The sequence below is a fragment of the Lactuca virosa genome, chromosome 5 (assembly GCF_052849685.1).
Source record: "Lactuca virosa cultivar CGN04683 chromosome 5, Lactuca_virosa_CGN04683_v6, whole genome shotgun sequence".
In the NCBI taxonomy this organism is placed as follows: domain Eukaryota; kingdom Viridiplantae; phylum Streptophyta; class Magnoliopsida; order Asterales; family Asteraceae; genus Lactuca; species Lactuca virosa.
This window is the reverse complement of record NC_136430.1, coordinates 454109518-454129043: the sequence shown is the minus strand read 5'-3', so window position 1 is coordinate 454129043 and position 19526 is coordinate 454109518. Positions and strand designations below refer to the sequence as shown.

The 19526-nt window shown below is 32.6% G+C and overlaps 1 protein-coding gene and 1 long non-coding RNA gene across 2 annotated transcripts; both read right to left on the bottom strand.

The window, feature by feature from the left end:
* Positions 1-1402: 1402 nt before the first annotated feature.
* On the bottom strand, positions 1403-5524 carry LOC145114476 (uncharacterized). Its single transcript, XR_013711038.1, has 3 exons — positions 5138-5524; positions 3971-4028; positions 1403-2249 (listed from the first exon to the last, which is right to left on the bottom strand). It is a non-coding gene; the product is annotated as an uncharacterized LOC145114476 (long non-coding RNA).
* Positions 5525-13601: 8077 nt separating this feature from the next.
* On the bottom strand, positions 13602-15631 carry LOC145114475 (2-methyl-6-phytyl-1,4-hydroquinone methyltransferase, chloroplastic-like). The gene is made up of 3 exons (XM_079050488.1): positions 14794-15631; positions 13975-14281; positions 13602-13878 (listed from the first exon to the last, which is right to left on the bottom strand). The coding sequence occupies exons 1-3, from the start codon at positions 15342-15344 to the stop codon at positions 13723-13725; spliced, it is 1014 nt and encodes a 337-aa protein (XP_078906614.1). The 5' UTR covers positions 15345-15631; the 3' UTR covers positions 13602-13722.
* Positions 15632-19526: the final 3895 nt, after the last annotated feature.

Sequence of the window (19526 nt, the reverse complement as noted above, 5' to 3'; positions counted from 1 at the left end):
GTGGGGGTTGGTGTGTGTGGGGGGGGGGGGGTGGGTATGTATGTGTGTGTGTGTGGGTGGGGGGTGTTAAGGTGGGGGTAGGTAGAGGTGGATGGGGTGGGAGTGGGTGTATGTTTATATTTTAGAAAAATTTTGGAATTAGAAAAATGTGGAAAACAATGATTATCAGTTTTCCAAAAATTTCCAACTTCTTTGTAATTTTAGAAAACGGAAAATTTTCATTTTCCATGAAAAATTTAGAAAAATAGACGAACTAAACGCGTTTTTAAAATTCTCATTTTTCTTGGAAATTTTTTCCGGAAAACGACCCATTTTTCCGCAACTAAACGCACCCTAAGGTTGCTAGATGATTTCTTAACTTGCTGCAATATAATAGACATACTCAAAGTCTTCATCTCTCCACTTCAATCACAATTTGTAATTTATGACCCAAAAAATGTAAAACCCCACAAAATGGAAATTTCTTCCAAATGCCTTTTTGCACAGACTATTTTCAACGAGGAGAATGAGATATATTTCTGTCATTTGCATAACCAGACGAGAAATCAAGAGCATGTCCATGTCCTATCTTTTTAGTTACTCTTCTTTGTAATGGGATCCAAGGAGGATGATCATTAATAATCACTAATAGCATGATGATGACTGTTTCCAGCTTCAATGGAATCGCTACCCATATGATGCACGAGCACAAGTGGAATTTATCTTTACGTGAATATACTTGAACTTATTTGCTTTAATTTTATTCAAGAGGATACAATGTCAAAATTTAGTTATTCGTAGTTCAAATCAAATCTTAATGTATTCTTTATTTTAGAAATGGTCTCTCATAGGAAATCAAATCTTAATATATTTTTTTCATTGGATTAATTTGAGTTTCTCTGTTTACAATTTTGGAGTTGTTTCTTTGTTGTATAGTATTAGTATTTTACACCTCGGTGGTTGTTATTACGTTAGAGCATCTCCAACCCTCATCTTATTTTTGTCTTATTTTTGTCGTTACATTCTATTTACAGAGTATAAAATTCTCCAACCCAAACCTATTTCACACTCTATAAATAAAAAATGAATAATGAGAAATTTGGAGTGTAAATTATACAATCTCCGAAACAAATCTATTACTTTAGTGAAGAAGACTTGTCTGACTAGATGCAATTCAAACAACTAAACATGCTCATTGTCATAAAACTTGTTACTTGGATGAAAATATCCCATTATATGTCAAGATAAGATGACAGGTAATGTTAATGAAGACCTATTAAACTAGTGACAAAAGTCAAGACTTATACTTAGACAAACTAGCACAAGACTTTTTATTGTTTGTTTCCTTTATTGTTTCCAGTTGTTTTAAAGAAAAAGTAATCCTATCATATCATAAACCATGGCAAACACAACGCCATCAAGATTTTAAACACAAAGAAAGCACAAGGTGTGTATTGGAACATGTAAGCATATTTATCTAGAAAATTTTCAAGGCTTTATTACAACTATTGATCCTAACTAATTAACAACTAGTATAAACAAAAATTACCATTGTATAAGGTCTCTTGGATTTGGATGGATCCTTTGCAAATTCTGCTCCCAAATCTGAATCATGGCCGATTTTTCTCTTCAGAGCTGCTTCTCAAGCAGATCACTTCCTCTAAGAATCGTAAATCCAATTCTAGATTTGATTTCTGTCCAAGAACCTTTCAATGTCCACAACTCAACACCACCAACCCTCTTTTGATTTTCCCCCAAACAAACCCTACCAATCAACTCCGACACACACTTCTTCACTTTTTCATCACCACTGTCGGCTTTTACCACAATTCGAGCATCTCTAAACGCCGGCAAACACTTATCTTCTGCAAATTTACGACAATTCATTCTCGAAGTTTCGAAACATTCCGCCATTTCTCGTTCTTCGCACTTTTCTCTCTCGATTAATTCTTCTTTGGATACACCACCGCCGATCATAGATTTCCACCATGGTGGGGCGCACTTGCTGGACGCGCTCACGGAACAACCGATCCGAACACCGGCCTCGCATTGTTGTATGATATTGGACTCACACGATTTGTATGCGGATGTCCAAGATTGAGGGTCTTTAAAACCGAGGACGATGGAATCGTCTGTTCCGGCTCCGGCTAGTATGGGTCGTCGGATGAGAGGTATAGGCCGGTCGAAGATAATTAGGGTTTCCGCCGTTGAGTAGTCGTCTTGATTAATGGACATTCTTCGCTTATCGCCCTCCGGAGGCGGCAGTTTGCCTGAAAATATGAATATCTCGAGATTAATTTACTCGTAAAATTTTGGTCCATGTGTTTTGCCGATTTCTTTGGAAGGTCATAAACAAAAAAAAAAAAAAAAGTTTACTATAAAAAAGTTATTTATTTGTTGGTGTAGTTATGGTTTTGGTTTATTATCTCTTTTTACCAAACTCAAACCATTTCTGCAATTCTTTTTTTTTAATTTATTGAATTATTTTTTTTATTTGATTATTATATATTAATAAATATTATTTTTAATATATAATGTTTATATATTAATAAATATTATATTATTTGATTATTAAATTTTTTATTTAATTTCTTGATTATTACTTTTAATTTATTATTTTTTATATAATAAATATTATTTTATTAAATTATTAATTTATTTTTAATGTATAATATTAATTTTTTTAATTTTATTTAATCAGAAGCTACCTTATTTGCATCTCAAATCACATTCTTGGGTAGGCCAATGGCGTCAGCCGAAAATAAGCCATTTGCCGGAAAACCCGTAGTGTTTTGAAATATTTGGGTCTTTTTTTTAAAAAAAAAAACGAACTTTTAGGTATAAATAATTGAAAAAAAAAAAAACCAACTGATCCATAAATTAGTACATCAAACTTGATTAATTATTTAAGGTCTTTTCAGTTTCCCTTGCATTGTAAATACGAAATATATGTTGGATTGCTTAATGTAATTGAGCTAGGTTTTGCACCCCGTGTGATGCAACAGGTGTTTTGCAAAATGGTTTTATAGATACGGTAAGCAATCATTATATATTTACAAAGTTGTTCAAAAACTGAAGCAGCCAACATACGCTATACACTCATATGTTACCATTTATAACTACAGTAGTGTCAAATAACCTGAGAAAGGTTTTCATTTATTATAAATTTTCTATAAAGTTGCCTTTGTTTTCATTATTTATAGTCCCTTTATAATCATGACCTTAGTTGCTTAATAATATACATGGACCATGTATATAAATCGTAAAATAAGCGACTTTTATTTTCTTCTTTCTCTTTAGTTTAGTAATTTCAAAATTATCAATCAAATCAACACTTGAAGGATTCCATAATCATTGATCAAAGAAGGCGTAAATTAGTAAATAGCTTTCAAAAGTAAGGCAAAAGCCTTATGATTATGAAGTGTATTCACTCATGGATAGATTTTTATCGACTAAGAAATACCTTAGAAGCATTTCATAGGTGGTTGGCTCTACCAAATAGCAATGAGAATAAGAATAGTAATGTGATCGAGTAATTATTAAACGATAGTATGTTGCTATATAAATCAAAATCTGTTTTTCGATTATTTAAAGGTGTTACAAACTTACATACAAGATATAACACCATGCTTTCATTTGTTTGTTAATTATAAGATTCTACTTTCATTCCTTCCTATTACAACCAGTGTTGAAAAAGTCTATCTAATTATAACAATGTCAAATGTTAATCAAATGTTTTTGTTAATCAAGAATTCACTTGTAAATTGTAATGTTTAATGAATAGTCAGTCACCAAGTCTAGTTGCCAATTGATTAATCATTTCGATATTTGATTGAGAAAAATAAATCAGTGCCAAACTACAAATTACAGAGAAAAATGGTTTGTTCCATGAGGCAACGTTTGCATATAGGTATATAAATATAAGAATTAGGGCACCATATGAAAGCCATGTATCTAAAAACAAAAAAATCATGAAACTAATTTTTTTTACCTGTGCAGATATTAGGGGCAGTTCAGAAGCAGATTGCCAATTTTGTTCCTCTAAAACCCTGTTCTTCCCCCAAAAAGAAATGGTTATATTGTAATTAATCACATAATACAAAAGGCGATCAACGATGGAATTGAAGATGATATTATGAGTCGACGAAAAGTTGAGTGCTGTCATTTGGAAAACAACAAAAGACAGACTCAGAGCCTCTACACTTGAAAATTTTGAATCCTTAAAAGAATCTATTAACGAAATTCACAAATTGATTGAAGATGAAGTCAGAAGAAACACTGATAAATACTGTAAACGAAAGTTACCTGATGAATTTTCAGTGATAAACGTTTATGGAAGTTGACTATGGAAGTTGACGTGAAAGGAAATCGAAAAGAGAGTTGCCCTGTAACTTGTATGGTTTTTCAATGATAAGGGTTTACGATAGTGCAGAGTTGAAAAGAGTTAAACAAAGAGACGGCTTCTCAGTGATAAGGTTTCGATAAAGAAGCACCCGAAACGGGTTAGAGCACCATGATGAAGAGGGGAAATTGGGAATTTGTTTCTTGTTTCTTAAAACCTTAAACATGGAGAGCTTGAACATATAATTTGGGGCCAAAAGTATTATAAACTAAAATTAACGTTTTACACATATAAGAAAACAATTTTTTTTTCAGCAATTAAACACCAAAATACCTAAAATTACCGTTTTTACACATAAAAAACCAAAAATTTTCAACAATTAAAACCCAAAAATACTTAGAAGAAGAATTGCAACTCAGCCCGACGAACTTTAAGGTCTTTAAATTCATCAAAATCGAAGAACAATTCATTCATAATTAGCCATTCAGCCTTTCAACTTATATAACATTTTAGACTAACAGAATCAAATAAGCACTGCTCATCACTCATCACTAATTAGTTGAACCAAGAAGAGAACATTTAACAATGTGTAATTAGTTGATTCCTAAAATTCCAACAACAATCAAATATAGATGAAATATTCATATCAGTTTATTCTAGACAAAAGTCACAAAACAGGCTCTTGAATGAACAATTCCAACTTTCCAATTCCAAATATCCAACAACTAAACAAGTACAACAATAGAAATTAGAAAAGAGAGAAGACAGAACATGGCAACAGGCTACAGTCGAACAGGACTACAGGAGGGAGCATACCTGATTAAGTGATTTTCTTCACTTCTGTTCTGTGAAGAAGAAAGAACAGCAGAAGTGCAGCTGTGCAGAACAGCTCAACAGCAGCAGCAGGTGACGGTGGTGAATGGCAGGCCACAGGCGGGAGCCGGAAGTTTCCGATTTAGCGATTAGTGACCAGCGAGAAATCGAGGATGGGGCGGAAGTCGATTGAACGATGGAACGATTGCTTCTCTATCTCTCATGGACCAGACTCCTTGGCAAACAGAACAGGAGGGGCCACAGCCCAAGATTCACATTGCTGGGCCTAAATTAAGATTACGTAGTCTACTTCTAACCCAAAATTCAGGGGAGCCCTCCTGGCCTCAGAAAAGATGCGCCCTGGAGAAAAGGGAAGCCGTGGCAGATCCATAGGCGCTCTGTAAATATTTCGCATAAAAAAGGCGATGAAGAAAGATAAAGATGAACGTGTAAAAGAGAGGGTGTAAAAAGAAATCAGATAAACAAGGTAAACAAGGTGGAGCAAAACATTTATGTTAGACAAAACTGCTAGCAAAACATTTATGTCAAACAAAACTCCAAAAATGTTTAGTATGTATTTTTCATGAGGTCTAGTTAAAGCATTTAAGTTATTTGTTTTTTTTAACGGCAAATCTAACCTACTCCTCCTATATTACTCCTAAATTCACCTATGTCTCCAATAAAACTTGAACTTGTTTATTTTTTTATCATTTTGGTCATTCTAACCGGTGATAATCGGTGTATAACATTGTCAATGTTATAATAGTCATTGAACTTTTATTGCTGATTTATTTTAGTCATTATACTTTATTTAAGCTACCATTGGTTACTAAACTTTTTTATTTTTTTCATTTTAGTCGCTTTATTTTTTATTATCAATTATAAAAATTAAAAAAACTATAATTTCTTTTTCTATTTCTCAACAACTAAACTTGTTATATCAATTATTTTAGAGTAAATTATATGAATAATGATTGTGATCATGAGGATGCATGTTTAATGTTTTCAATTGTTTCATACAAAACATAGTCTTTGTGCATTGAAGGATGATCGAGTCTTCTAATTCGGGCTTCTAGAAAAAGAAGTAGACTTGTTAGTGTTTTCAATTAATTCATATATACCAAAATATTTTCTGCTTTGTGTCACCCGATACGGAGATTTTCCACGGGGTCACCCAACGTAAAACTAGTTATTGATGATGATTTGGTGTGTTTCTACCATTGACAAGAGTGATAGGATTGATAATTGCAAAATAGTTTTTTTTTAAGTTATTAGGAGTGTTAGAGTAAAAAAGGTTAAAGACTAAATATGCACCCTACCTTAAGTCACAAGGATTATTCATATAATTTACTCTAAATAATTGATGTAACAAGTTTAGTTGTGGAGAAAAGAAAAAAAAATAGTAGTTTTTTTTTAATTTTTTATAAATGATAATAAAAAAATAGAGTGACTAAAATGAAAAACAAAACAAAACAAATTCAGTGACCAATAATAGCTTAAACAAAATATAATGACTAAAATAAAACACCCATAAAAGTCCAATGACTAATTACAATCTTGACCACATCGTTTGATATTACACACATTCTATTCCTGGTTATAGTGACCAAAATGAATAAAATAAACAAGTTCAATGACCAATGATAGCTTAAACAAAGTATAATGACCAAAATAAAACATTCAGAAAAGTTCAGTGACTAAAAATAACCTAAACCCTAGTTTAAACTTGACTTTTTTGGTTTCGTGGTTCTTTTGGCTATGTTTCTATGTGCTTTTAGTCATTCTGAAAATTGAAATTACTGTAATACCCTTATGTATTAATTTTTTATTTTTCTTTCATTCTTTATCTATTTAAATAATTAAAAAAATATAAAAACCTCACCTCTCTATCTCACTCACCCACACGAATAGAAATGTCCCCTGCTTCTACGGATTCCATAAAAGAGTTCCAATTTTATTGTCGTCAGCTTCTTCAACATCAATCATATCTATAATGAAGACTCATCTTGACAATGGAGATTTTCTGATGATGATCGATATAAGTACGAGCAGTTTATATAAAGATATTACCCGTTGACTTGATTCTGTCCCAGATTTGGTACTTCGCTAACGCTCATGGTGATTCCTTACAAAGGGTATCATATTGTTTTGCAATGGGGATAAAATCAAGACTTACCAATCTTCATTGATAAGAATGCTAACATCAACAAAACTCATTTGGAGGGAATACAGGTCTGAACATCGGTGTGGATGAAAGGAGGTCGGCAAAAAATCAACCGTCACCGTTATCGCTACCCCAAATGATAACCAATAGCATCACTGCTTCTTTTTTCTCACTTCAATCAATCTGAATTCTGTGAAATCTCGTCTTCTCGAATAGAAACGGTATCTTTGTTGAATCCACCTTATAACATTGTATAAGCCGGAGAAAGTTTTGTACCCGCAACCATGTTCGTTCTTGATTGTGCATAAAACCCCCAAATTGGATGTCGAGACTGCTAAGGTCGGCGGTGATAAGAAGGTCGTCAGACCGTTCTACCTGAAGATGTATCTCTGATAAGGAGGTCGCCAGATTAATAGGTAGAGGAAAAAGAAGATGCAGATAGAAGAAAATGATGTACTTAGAGAATCCAAATGAAGTTCATGGAAAGAGTGAAGGTGAAACAAGTTGTGAAAGATACTGTGGAATTTGACGAGGTGAGAAGAATGCGGACATGGAAAGAGTGGATAACTTTGTCAATGGAGGAATTCGATCGAGAGTTGCAGGTGGTGAGTTCTTGAGTGGGGATAATGGAGGTGTTCTTGAAATGAGCGAAGGCAAGAAGGGTTGTTCGTGTGTGTGTGAGAGAGAGATAGGTGGAGTTTTTATTATTTTTTAATTATTTAAATAGATAAAGAATAAAAGAAAAATAAATATAAATATATAAGGGTATTACAGTAATTTCAACTTTCAGAGGGACTAAAATCACATAGAAACATGACCAAAATGATCACGAAGTAAAAAAAGTCATGGTTTTGACTAATGATAGCTCGATAATTTGTATATATTTTAGCAATCGTTTTCTTTTACTTTTTGCATTTTTAATATTCTTTTTGCATTGAATCGTTAGATTTATTGTTTTGAATATTTTTACACGCTTAAGTTTTTTTTTGTGTAGATTTGTTCGAGCAAGATGGTATTTTGGAGCATCGTTAAAGCCATATCGAATTCCTTGCAACCACGATTGAAGTCTCGTAGCAAAATCCGGAAGCGAAAAGAAAAACAAAGCGATATAAATTAAATTTTCGGATTTTGACAGCTTTGCGCGGCTTTCTTCAAGCGATCAGACTGAGGGTCAAACGATGTCCGATTGAGCTGAAAATTTACAGAAGTCTTCATAACTCATCAATCTTCGACCTCACCAAAAAGAAATGGATTCGGACTAGTTTTGATATAGTTTTTGGCCTTGTGAACATCAGGACACAAAGCTGCCAGCATCGAAAAGCTCAATAGTGCATAATTTATCAGCCCATATAGCAGCCCATTACTTAATACTTAGCAGCCCAATTTATTAGCCCATTTGTCTTGTGCTGGAATTGAATGCAGAAAGAAAAGCAGCAGTAGGGCATCTCCATTTTCAAATTTTCACGGCAGGAAAGAAAAAGAAGGGACGGCACCTCTTGGTGTCTCTTTTCTTTTGCTTCTTCATTTTTTTTGGAACTTTAATATATTTTTCATGATATTATTATTGTAATGATTTATCTTTGAAATTAGATTAGGTTAATTTTTGTATTAATACTTGGATTATGGATGGAGTTTTTAGAGCACAAGAAATGACGATTTCAATGAGCTTTTGTCATTTTCATTTCGTAATCGGTATTGGTATAATTTCTATCATTTTATTCTTATTATTATTTTGTCTACTTAGTTTTTATTTTCAATATTGGGTGACTCTATGGAGCAATTAATTGATTAGGAATGGTTTTGTGTGGTTTTGATGATATTCTATGAAAATATTTTCTAGTAAACATCTATTTATGTTCATATGTCTTTAATCATGAGTTTAGATATGTGAATGTTTAATTAGTTGGTTAATTTCTTGATTACGTAATAGATCTTCAAATTAACAAGCAACAAATGGTTCTTGTGATTGTTTTTCTTTCACACAATCATAAAAATATTTTCTCCAACATGATAGTGAAAGCATTTTGACTCCTCTTGGATTCGGTGACTTTTTGGTTTTTAATGCTAGTTAATTTTCATTAATTACATGCTTCATGGAAATTATGACTTTAACTAAGAAAATGTGTTATGAGCTTCTCTAACCATTGTATTAACTAAGAAATGTCTAGGTGGTCCCAAGCTTCTTAGATTGATATAGCCAAATTAGTATCCATTAAACCCATTGCACCACAAAATTATGATGATTAGTCAACTAATTGAACTCGCGATTTATCCCGATATTGAAACGTTTTGTTTTATAGCTTTTCTATTTTGTTATTTTAGCTTTTTATAAATTAGTTTTTATCGTATTTAATATTTCAAGAAACCCCCACTTTTCATTATTTTTATTTCGTAGAAACTGAATGCATAGATTTGATTCGAACCAATCTCTGTGGATTCGATCCCTATTACCGCTACTACAATTCATTTTTGTATGTCGTCGTATTTAGGTTTTTTTATTTGGTGGAAAAATTGAGAAATAGATGGAAATTGTAAGAAAATAAAAATAATTGTTGTTTTGAGTTTCATTTAACCTGAGTATAAAAAAAATAAAAATAAAATAAAAAAAGGCGATGAGGAAAAATTAAAAAGGGAATGAAAAAAGTAAATTATTTATGTGTTTTTGGGTTCAAAAGAAATGATATATTTTAGTCGTTCCGAGTTGAAAGAAAAAAATTAACAAAATAACAATTATACCCTTCCCGTTATTGAGCATATGTTGAAATTTATCTCATTAGTAACATTAATATCAGATGATCCCTAATTTTTCAATTGTTAAATTCTTCCACAACCTTCTAATTATTGTTTGGAGAAGGATCTTCGAGACAGGACAATTGTTTTGATTGATGTCGATACCAAAACCAATTTTGCTAGAAATTTAAGGAAGAACATCCAACTACAATGATTGTATAGCACGCTTTTCAGTTTGTTTAACAATGCATCAAATTTCGAGTCTAAACCAATTCTTTACCAATCTATATTTTCTTAATTTGTATTTTACTGTGCAATAACGTCATCAACCACATCAAACATTTCAATCGATGTTGCAATACTTCTTGTTAGACCCCAAATATAGTTGAAACTGAATAAATTTTGTTAGAGTGGTAAATCCATGTCTTATATGATTCTAGAATCCTACAACCATGAATGTGGACATAAACCGTATGCAACAACTTATGTATGGGCTAACACATTTTGCTTTCATTGTCAACATGTTTCTTGACAATATCCTTAAATTTGCCAAGACGATTGAAGAAATATGAAGACCTTCGATTTTTTATTTAATCCAACTTGTATCAATCATCATAACTATTTCACCAACATACTATTCCACTAATAAAAGTTAGACTATGTGTAGATTAAATACATGACGAATTAGCTTGAGTTTCGCTGATAAAAGTTAGATTATGTTTTATACGTAAAAGCTAGATTAAAGAAACATTATAGTAATTATGAGAATATGTTATTGTGATTTATGCATTATATGAACCCTATTATTTGTTTAAAGATGGTCATACATCCAACTTTTTGAATACTCACTCTCATATCATATGTGAATACGTACCAACACACGAAATATTTAAAAAAAAATTGATAAAATTCTTAACCCTCGAGTATGCATGATATGAACCCTATTATTTGCTTAAAGGTGGTCATCTATCCCACTTTTTGAATACTATATCTTATATCATATGTGTATATGTACCAACATACTAAGTATTTAAGAAAATCGACAAAATTTATCTTAACCCCCAAGTATGCATGATATGAACCATGTTATTTGTTTAAATGTGACCATCTATCCTACTTTTTGAATACTCAATCTCATAACATATGTGAATATGTACCAACACAGTAAGTATTTAAGAAAATCGACAAAACTTTATCTTAACCCCCGAGTATGCATGATATGAACCCTATTATTTATTTAAAGGTGGCCATATATCCCATTTTTTGAATACTCAATCTCATAGCATATCATATGTGAATATGTACCAACACACTAAGTATTTAAGAAAATCGACAAAAATTTATCTTAACCATCTATCCCACTTTTTGAATAAACAATCTCATATCATATGTGAATATGTACCAAAACACTAAGTATTTAAGAAAACCGACAAAATTTTATCTTAACCCCTGGGTATGCATGATATGAACCCTATTATTTGTTTAAAGGTGGCCATCTATCCTACTTTTTTGAATACTCAATCTCATATCCTATGTGAATATGTACCAACACACTAAGTATTTAAGAAAATCGACAAAATTTTATTTTAACCCCCAAATATGCATTATATGAACCCTGTTATTTGTTTAAAGGTGACCATCTATCCAACTTTTTGAATACTCAATCTCATATCATATATGAATATGTACCAACACACTAAGCATTTAAGAAAATAGACAAAATTTTATCTTAATCCCCGAATATGCATGATATGAACCCTATTATTTGTTTAAAGATGGCCATCTATCCCACTTTTTGAATACTCAATCTCATATGATATGTGAATATGTACCAACACACTAAGTATTTAAGAAAACCGACAAAGTTTTATCTTAACCCTAAAGTATGCATAAGTATTTAAGAAAATCGACAAAGTTTTATCTTAACCCTGAAGTATGCATGATATGAACCCTATTAATTGTTTAAAGGTGACCATATATCTCACTTTTTGAATACTCAATCTCATATCATATCTGAATGTGTACCAACACACTAAGTATCTAAGAAAATCGACAAAATTTTATCTTAACCCCCAAGTATGCATGATATGAACCCTGTTATTTGTTTAAAGGTGACCATCTATCCCGCTTTTTGAATACGCAATCTCATATCATATGTGAATATGTACCAACACACTAAGCATTTAAGAAAATAGACAAAATTTTATCTTAACCTTCGAGTATGCATGATATGAACCCTATTACTCCCTCCGTCCCAAAATTATTGTCCGCGCTTGACTTTTAAAGTCTTTCCATGTCAACTTTGACCATAAATAATTTTGTTTGTTTTATATATTTTTTGGTGAAACTTATAACAATGAAAATACATTTAAAAAACAATCTATTCATATATCTTGCATAAAAAATTGTATAACAAAAAGTAAATTATTTAAGGTCAAAGTTAAACAAAAGAGACTTAAAAAGTCAAACGTGGGCAATAATTTTGGGACGGAGGGAATATTTGTTTAAAGGTGGCCATCTATCCCACTTTTTGAATACTCAATCTATTCTAATAAATGAAAATTTCTTTGACACTTATCACACTCTCATTTAAATTGTCAAATGTCATTTTGTGGTTATTTTGAATTAATTTTTTCAACATGTCTTTGTATAAGTTTTTCTATTTTTTTAAATTTCACATAATATTTTAATGTAATAATTGCAATAAATATAGTAATAAATGGATATCAATGTCATTAATGAACTTACCTTTTAATTTAAAATTTTCTCAAAATTAAATTTCATTAATTAATTTATTTATTTATATAAATTATTTTTTAAATTTAAACGATAATTTTTTTTATTATAATAATTCATTATTTTTCTTATTTTCTTATAAATTCAAAGTTCTTAATATTTAGACTTTTATATATTTTTTTTAAAATTAACCCATAATTAGTCTCATATCATATGTGAATATGTACCAACACACTAAGTATTTAAGAAAATCGACAAAATTTTATTTTAACCCCCAAGTATGCATGATATGAACACTTTTATTTGTTTAAAGGTGATCATTTATCCCACTTTTTGAATAGTCAATCTCATATCATATCTGATGCGTACCAACACACTAATATTTAAGAAAATCGACAAATTTTTATCTGAAGTATGTGCTTGAAATGCAAACTAGTCGTATGTGCTTGAAATGCAAACTAGTCGGAGTAAAAGAGAGAATGTCTACCAATTTTATTTATTAAGTATCCAAAGTGATGATACACATTCACATCCTAGACAGTATTCAAAAAGTTGTCCCAACATGGGGACTCTCCGAAACGAATTCTAAATTGAATTTAAGCCAACGATCAAGAATACAAAGATATATTCTTAGTCACAAAAATCGACGAAACTAACCTCATACAATGGTGAAATCGCTCCAGATGGAGGGCTTTTGGGTTTGAAGGAATCGAAGGCTTTATAAAACATGTGGGTATCTTGTTTATGTTTTATTCTTAATATGATGTGGCAACTTTGTCCATATAGGCTGCGATATGGAGTCCATTTGTGCTTTTCTACAAGTGTTACAACTTACAATTCATGGCCAAAAGACTAGATTCTCTTTTCATAAAACAAATGCTTGATAATCTCAACTCTAGAAAGTTTACAGATTGCAGTTCAAACAAAACAACATTCCACACAAACTAAAAACAGTTTCTTATATTGGTTGACCTTTTGGCACAATCTGGTCCTTGATCCACATGTAAACAGGAACCAAAACATAGTACACTCCAGCTGTTGCCCCAAGAAGGAAACGTAAAAAGAACACAAATGGATTTACAGGCTTCTCTATGTCCTCTACCTTTGGTCCAAGCTGCAACAAAATTACAAAAACCCCCATTTTAAATTATTATTCACTTTTTAACCATATCAATATCATCATTATTGGTAATGAGGAAGAAGAGGTTACCTGCAAAGGAGAGTCCCCTGATGTGGGTTTGACACCTGTCACAGAGCATCCCATGATGAGACCATGTCGGCGGACCCCACGATACCATTTTGGGCCAATCCTTTTAATCTCAACATCTTTGAATCCCGCCTTTTCAAACCACTCCATGTACTCTTCCTCTTTAGGAAAGAGCATCCACATGTCTGCAAAGAAACGAGACAACCAAAATGTTGGATAAACAGGTCCGATTAAACAAGCTTTCCCTCCCATCTTTAAAACCCTGTATGCTTCTTTGATGCCTCGTTGTGGGTCCGGCCAGTACTCAATGCTGAAAAGAAATATGGTCATAATACATGACATGACATAACATAACAGGTTGTATTGTATTTTGTATTTAAATTGGACTGGGCTGACATGACATAACAAGTTGCACTGTGTTTGGATTGGACAGGGGTGTTACTTACATCTACCCACTTTCAAGTCATATGTTTCCAAAGGACATATAATTGGATACTAAACATGCATCTTTCTGGGCATATGGCGATTCTTTCACCATTTGGGGAATAAGATAATCAGTTGCTTAAAGCTATGGATAATTGGGAAATTACATGTATCTCAATAATCATCTTTCTTTTGCCAATTCTTTCATTGACTATTCATATCTTATTGTTTTCACCCATTCAGAAATCATATAATCAGTTTACAGAGACACTCGATTATCACGATCATAGGTTTAATCACACATCCAAACACCCCCTCAAGCAATTAATTATATGATTGTCTAATGATTACACAAATAGCAATAATCACATAGAAATGAACATTTATTAGAGGCTATACCTTCCGGCTGACACATATCTATCGGCATAATCAGTTTCGAAAGGAAGATCTTCAGCATCTCCTTCAATGATCTTGCATTCCTTCAAAGGCTCCTTCTCTTTAGCTTTTGCAAGCTGATGAGGCGATTGATCCAAAATGGTAACATTTTTAGCATCGACATGTTTTACAATACCTAAAGTAGTGAACCCAGTGCCTCCACCAACATCCACCACTATTGAATCGCGGTTATTAAGATCAGCCGGTTCGAGTGCATCGTCTCGCATATCTTCAGTCCAATGACCAGGGTTTATCACATGATCGTAAACGATTGACAGAAACCTATAAAACCAAAATGCCTCTTTTTTATGCTGTATGAACCTAGGCTGTGAAGCTGGCCTTGGTACAGACACGCTGCATTTGGGTACAACTAGCGTTTTAGATCGAAAATTACAATTTCTACCAACCAAATTCATCTTCAGCAAATTCCTACCATGCAAATCTGACCCATTAAACCCTAACCCTTTCGGGGTTAATGTAAGATGCTGACCTCCATAGAGCATCGACGAAGCCATGGTTGTTGAAATAATCAAATATCCTAATCGGAATACTATCAAACCCCTTTTTATGAAATGAAGATTCTTACATGCAAGTGGGGTTTTGGGGATTGGAGATAAGAAAGAGAGTACAAACGCTTATCAGTTCACTGGAACTGCAAATGAACCAATTTAAGTGAAGGAAACAACAGGAATCAGTATAAAGAGATGAAATACAGTCGCCAGGACGTCGAATTTCGGTGGATTGATATTAATTTGGGACAGAGTAGCTAGTAAACGTCACGTCACCTGTCACTAGCATCGACATCGAGCAGGCCAAACGAGCCTAAACTATCTGGGCTTAAAGTAAGAGGCCTAAACCATCTCCATCATCCAATATGAATATATTTAAAAGGTTATGACATTATTGTCATCAAAATCCTATACAGTTTGGATGTAAATGGTTATTATATTATATTTTATATTTCCTAATCAAAGGAAAATCAACATAGTTTAAAAAATAAAGTTGTCATTATACTTAGTTGATATGTCAACAATGGTGAGTTTAATGAGAGAATTGAATGAGATGACAAGTCTATATGTCATTTAATGGATGAAACTCTACCATTGTGAGATGTCATCTTGTCATTCAACGGATTTGCAGTTCAATGACCATTGAACTCTTCAATAGAAAAAAGGAAAGTTTTTAATTCTTAAATATTTACTATAAATTACATTTTGTAACATTTTATTGAACTTTGTAAAATTCAATGCATTGTAGAAAAAAAATAATAGAGTTGTATGGATTGTAGAAAGATGATGTGGTAATCCATTAAACTTTATTGAGTTTAATGCACTGCGGATGCCCTAAAAAAAATGAATGACCATGACGTCCTCATTTTTTATTTCTTTGTTTATTTCCACTGTCATCTACCATGATACCTTTCATCTCTGTCCCGCTGTAATCATCTACAGGTGACATCCCGCTCCCGCTGTAATCATCTCTATTTAGTCTCACACCCACATCGATCATTTTAGGTACAATCCATAAATGATATATATGAAAAGTGGGCGGTGAGATCGTGGTCGTGGTGGGATGGTTGGTTGGCGGTGACACATAAGTGGCGGTGGTAGGATATTAACACCGTCCATGAAACAATCATTCTTTAAACATGTGACGTGCTTAATCAACCCTTCCTTGTTTGGCATAACCGAAGATAATCGTGTTCTATGTAGATACGGTTTTTAGAGGCATTTCATTGAACAACCGAATAACATCTATAATAAACCATGTTTTTGTGTACAAAGTCATCAAATGGCTCGTGGACAACGTATCAATACATATATGGTTTCTAAAGCTCTGAAGCTATTTGTTCTAATTACTTTGAGCATGGTGGTTATGGGATATAAACCTTTTAATTTCAATATTAGATCGATTGTCGATTGGTGGTCAATGATATTTTCATTAGTGCTTAAGTCACCAACGGGTATCAATGCACGTTCGTGCACCAGAATGCATCCATTCATATCTATGAAACCCATGCATACAAATATGCCTTGCTTTCTTGATCTTTGAGAGTTAATATAGTGCAAACTTAAAATAGAAGTCACTTCACAATAATGGATGGTTGTAAGTGGTGGCAGGGTAGTCGATTAAAGGTACATCCCATACATAGGTTTGTTTTTTGTTTCATATTTGATTTGTTATTTTATGTGTTCTATTTGTTCATCCATCTGTTATATGTTCCTAGATTTTACTGTTATATCTTCCTAATTTTTACTGAGATTTAAAATTCAAATTTGAATCAGACCCCTCTATAGTGTCTGAGAGACATATAAGGATGTGAAATATCTGGATATTACCGATAATGAATTGCAACAAACATACTTTTTGAAATCACATACATATGAAAGGTTACATGATGTGATACTGAATTGTGGTTGCATGGATGGTTTGGTTGATGAGTTATACTGACGACGAAGAAATGTAGGTTGCGTGTGTGGTGGTCTGCGAATGTTCCAGACATGCTGAAAGAATCAAACGTGATTTAATTTTCTACTAATTATATATTTAGCTTTTAAATGGAAAATCCATGTAGACGCCATGTCATCGTCATGTGGACATTAAGGAGGGAGACTTTTTTTTGTCAACGTCCATATGTTACCGGGAGACCCCTTTTTTCCAAATGATGTAAATGACATGTATTTTGTTACTTTAGTGAAAAATCACAAAATTTAGTTCGGTAACCATTTAAATCCAAAATATGGAGTTCATGTGGTTTGGATAAAAATAACCCTATTTAAAACTTTTCTTCAATTTAAAAGACTTTACAATACTATAATTAGAAACAATATTTGACCATACCTTTGTCAAAAAAATCATTTTGTTTTAATTTGATTATTGTTATTGCTATTGTTATTTGTATAATATGCTTTACAAAGTTTTTGTATTTTAGTTTATTATTTTCAAACATGTGCAAACCATCTCGATACAAGACATGAAAAGAAATAATGTTTATTGTCATTTCTGACGAATACAAACAATCTAATAACATAATCGAAAATCCAGTTGAAACTACAAGCTCGTAATCCCCAAACTTCTTGACAATAGTTATTTGTTTTTTGCTCATAATCAAGTCAAACTCTCCATGCTTCAGCATCGTACTTTTCCTTAGTCCATGTACATTGGTGTAAATGTGAGTACCATAACATGTGTTTAAGACCCCAAGAGTTTGAAGCAAAAGTATTATGAAGTTCAATCATATACATACATGTAGTGTTATTCCGCCTCTTGGTTTTGTCCTTCTTTATATATTCTAGGTATTTTGGATAGCTACGCTTCCATTATGCCTTTTATTGGCAATAAAAGTAGATGAAAATAAAAGTAAATGCCTTCATCATGTTTGCTTGTAGGAGATATCTCATAATCAACATTCTTTTTAAGGTTTGAGTTGGACATTCCAACATTACCCTTCCCTTTATACTTGGGATAGTTGGCTTTCTTCTTCTTGACCCTACCTTCCCTAATAAAAAGTACTAGATTTGTAGACTGGAGTTTCGAGGCTTGGCCATGTTGACTTCAACAATTGAGGATTGATGATACGAATTGGTCAACCAATTGAGGATTATATTTGTAGCCAACTCCAGATAAAACTGAAATCCAAGACGCTAAAGTCTATCAATGTATAATTCCATTTTGAACACATACACACTGACATAAGATCCCTCATACAACTTGCATTGTATAAAAGCTATAAGTGTATCAAATCACTCATGTATGGCCTCCTCTTGGAATATTTCCTTGAGCTGCTTGGTCATGTCAAACGCCTCAAGGTTCTCGAAGTTCTTTTGGAGCTCCACAACCATGGCCTCTAACATTAGTCATGCCACCTCATTTGACTTGTTGAGACATTTTTCTTAACCATCTCTAACAACCTTAGTAGATCCAGCTATAGAAACCTCATGAACAACTTCGTCGATAACATACTCTTTCTTTTCGTATTTAAGAGTGATTCTTAGAGCATGAATCCAATCAAGATAGTTATGCCATGTCTTGACATGATTTGAAATAGTAAAAAGTTTATAGGAGTGGATTTTGCGTTTGGAGCCATCTCAATAAAAGCAAAGTTTAGTTGGTTTGATAAAATCTTAAAAAGTAATTACCCAATGAAAAAATTATTTAATTAAGTATAAAACCCATATTTCACTTTAATGGCATGTTTAATCCCTTTCTTGTTCATCTTTACTCATGGATATTGCTCCTCGAAAGCGCCCAACGAAATATTCAAAGACATGGAACAGACGACTAGGGAGGGAACCTTCATTCGGTTAAGCATTGATATGATGCTTGTTTGGGATAAGCATACTTGCGCTGATGGAGAAGCTCAATTGGTACATGTAATTTTCTGTTATTCTTTCTTTCTTTTTAAGCTTTTGCTTATTATTGGTTTTATTTGTGATATGCAATAGAGGGGTACAAAACATGAATTTATCTCCAAGAGACTCACACTTGTTTACAAATATCATAATGCAAACTACCTTTACATTCTGTCCACCACGTGTTCAAAGAAATTCCAATTATGACAGAAGATACAAGGTTTGATCTTTATGTTGCTCTTGTTGTCCCCAGTCAATGAAATAAATGGGTCTTACTATGCGCGTAAAACATACATACACCACTCCACCCTCTTCTTATTTTTAGCCTCATAATGTTCTTGATAT

What these genes read in the sequence shown, in the direction of transcription:
- LOC145114475 (XM_079050488.1), bottom strand. Translation starts at nt 15,344, where the DNA reads ATGGCTTCGTCGATGCTCTATGGAGGTCAGCATCTTACATTAACCCCG. An exon ending in AGATATGTGTCAGCCGGAAG is followed by an intron (nt 14,282 to 14,793) that starts GTATAGCCTCTA and finishes ATTTCTTTTCAG; the next exon opens with CATTGAGTACTGGCCGGACC. An exon ending in CAGGGGACTCTCCTTTGCAG is followed by an intron (nt 13,879 to 13,974) that starts GTAACCTCTTCT and finishes ATTTTGTTGCAG; the next exon opens with CTTGGACCAAAGGTAGAGGA.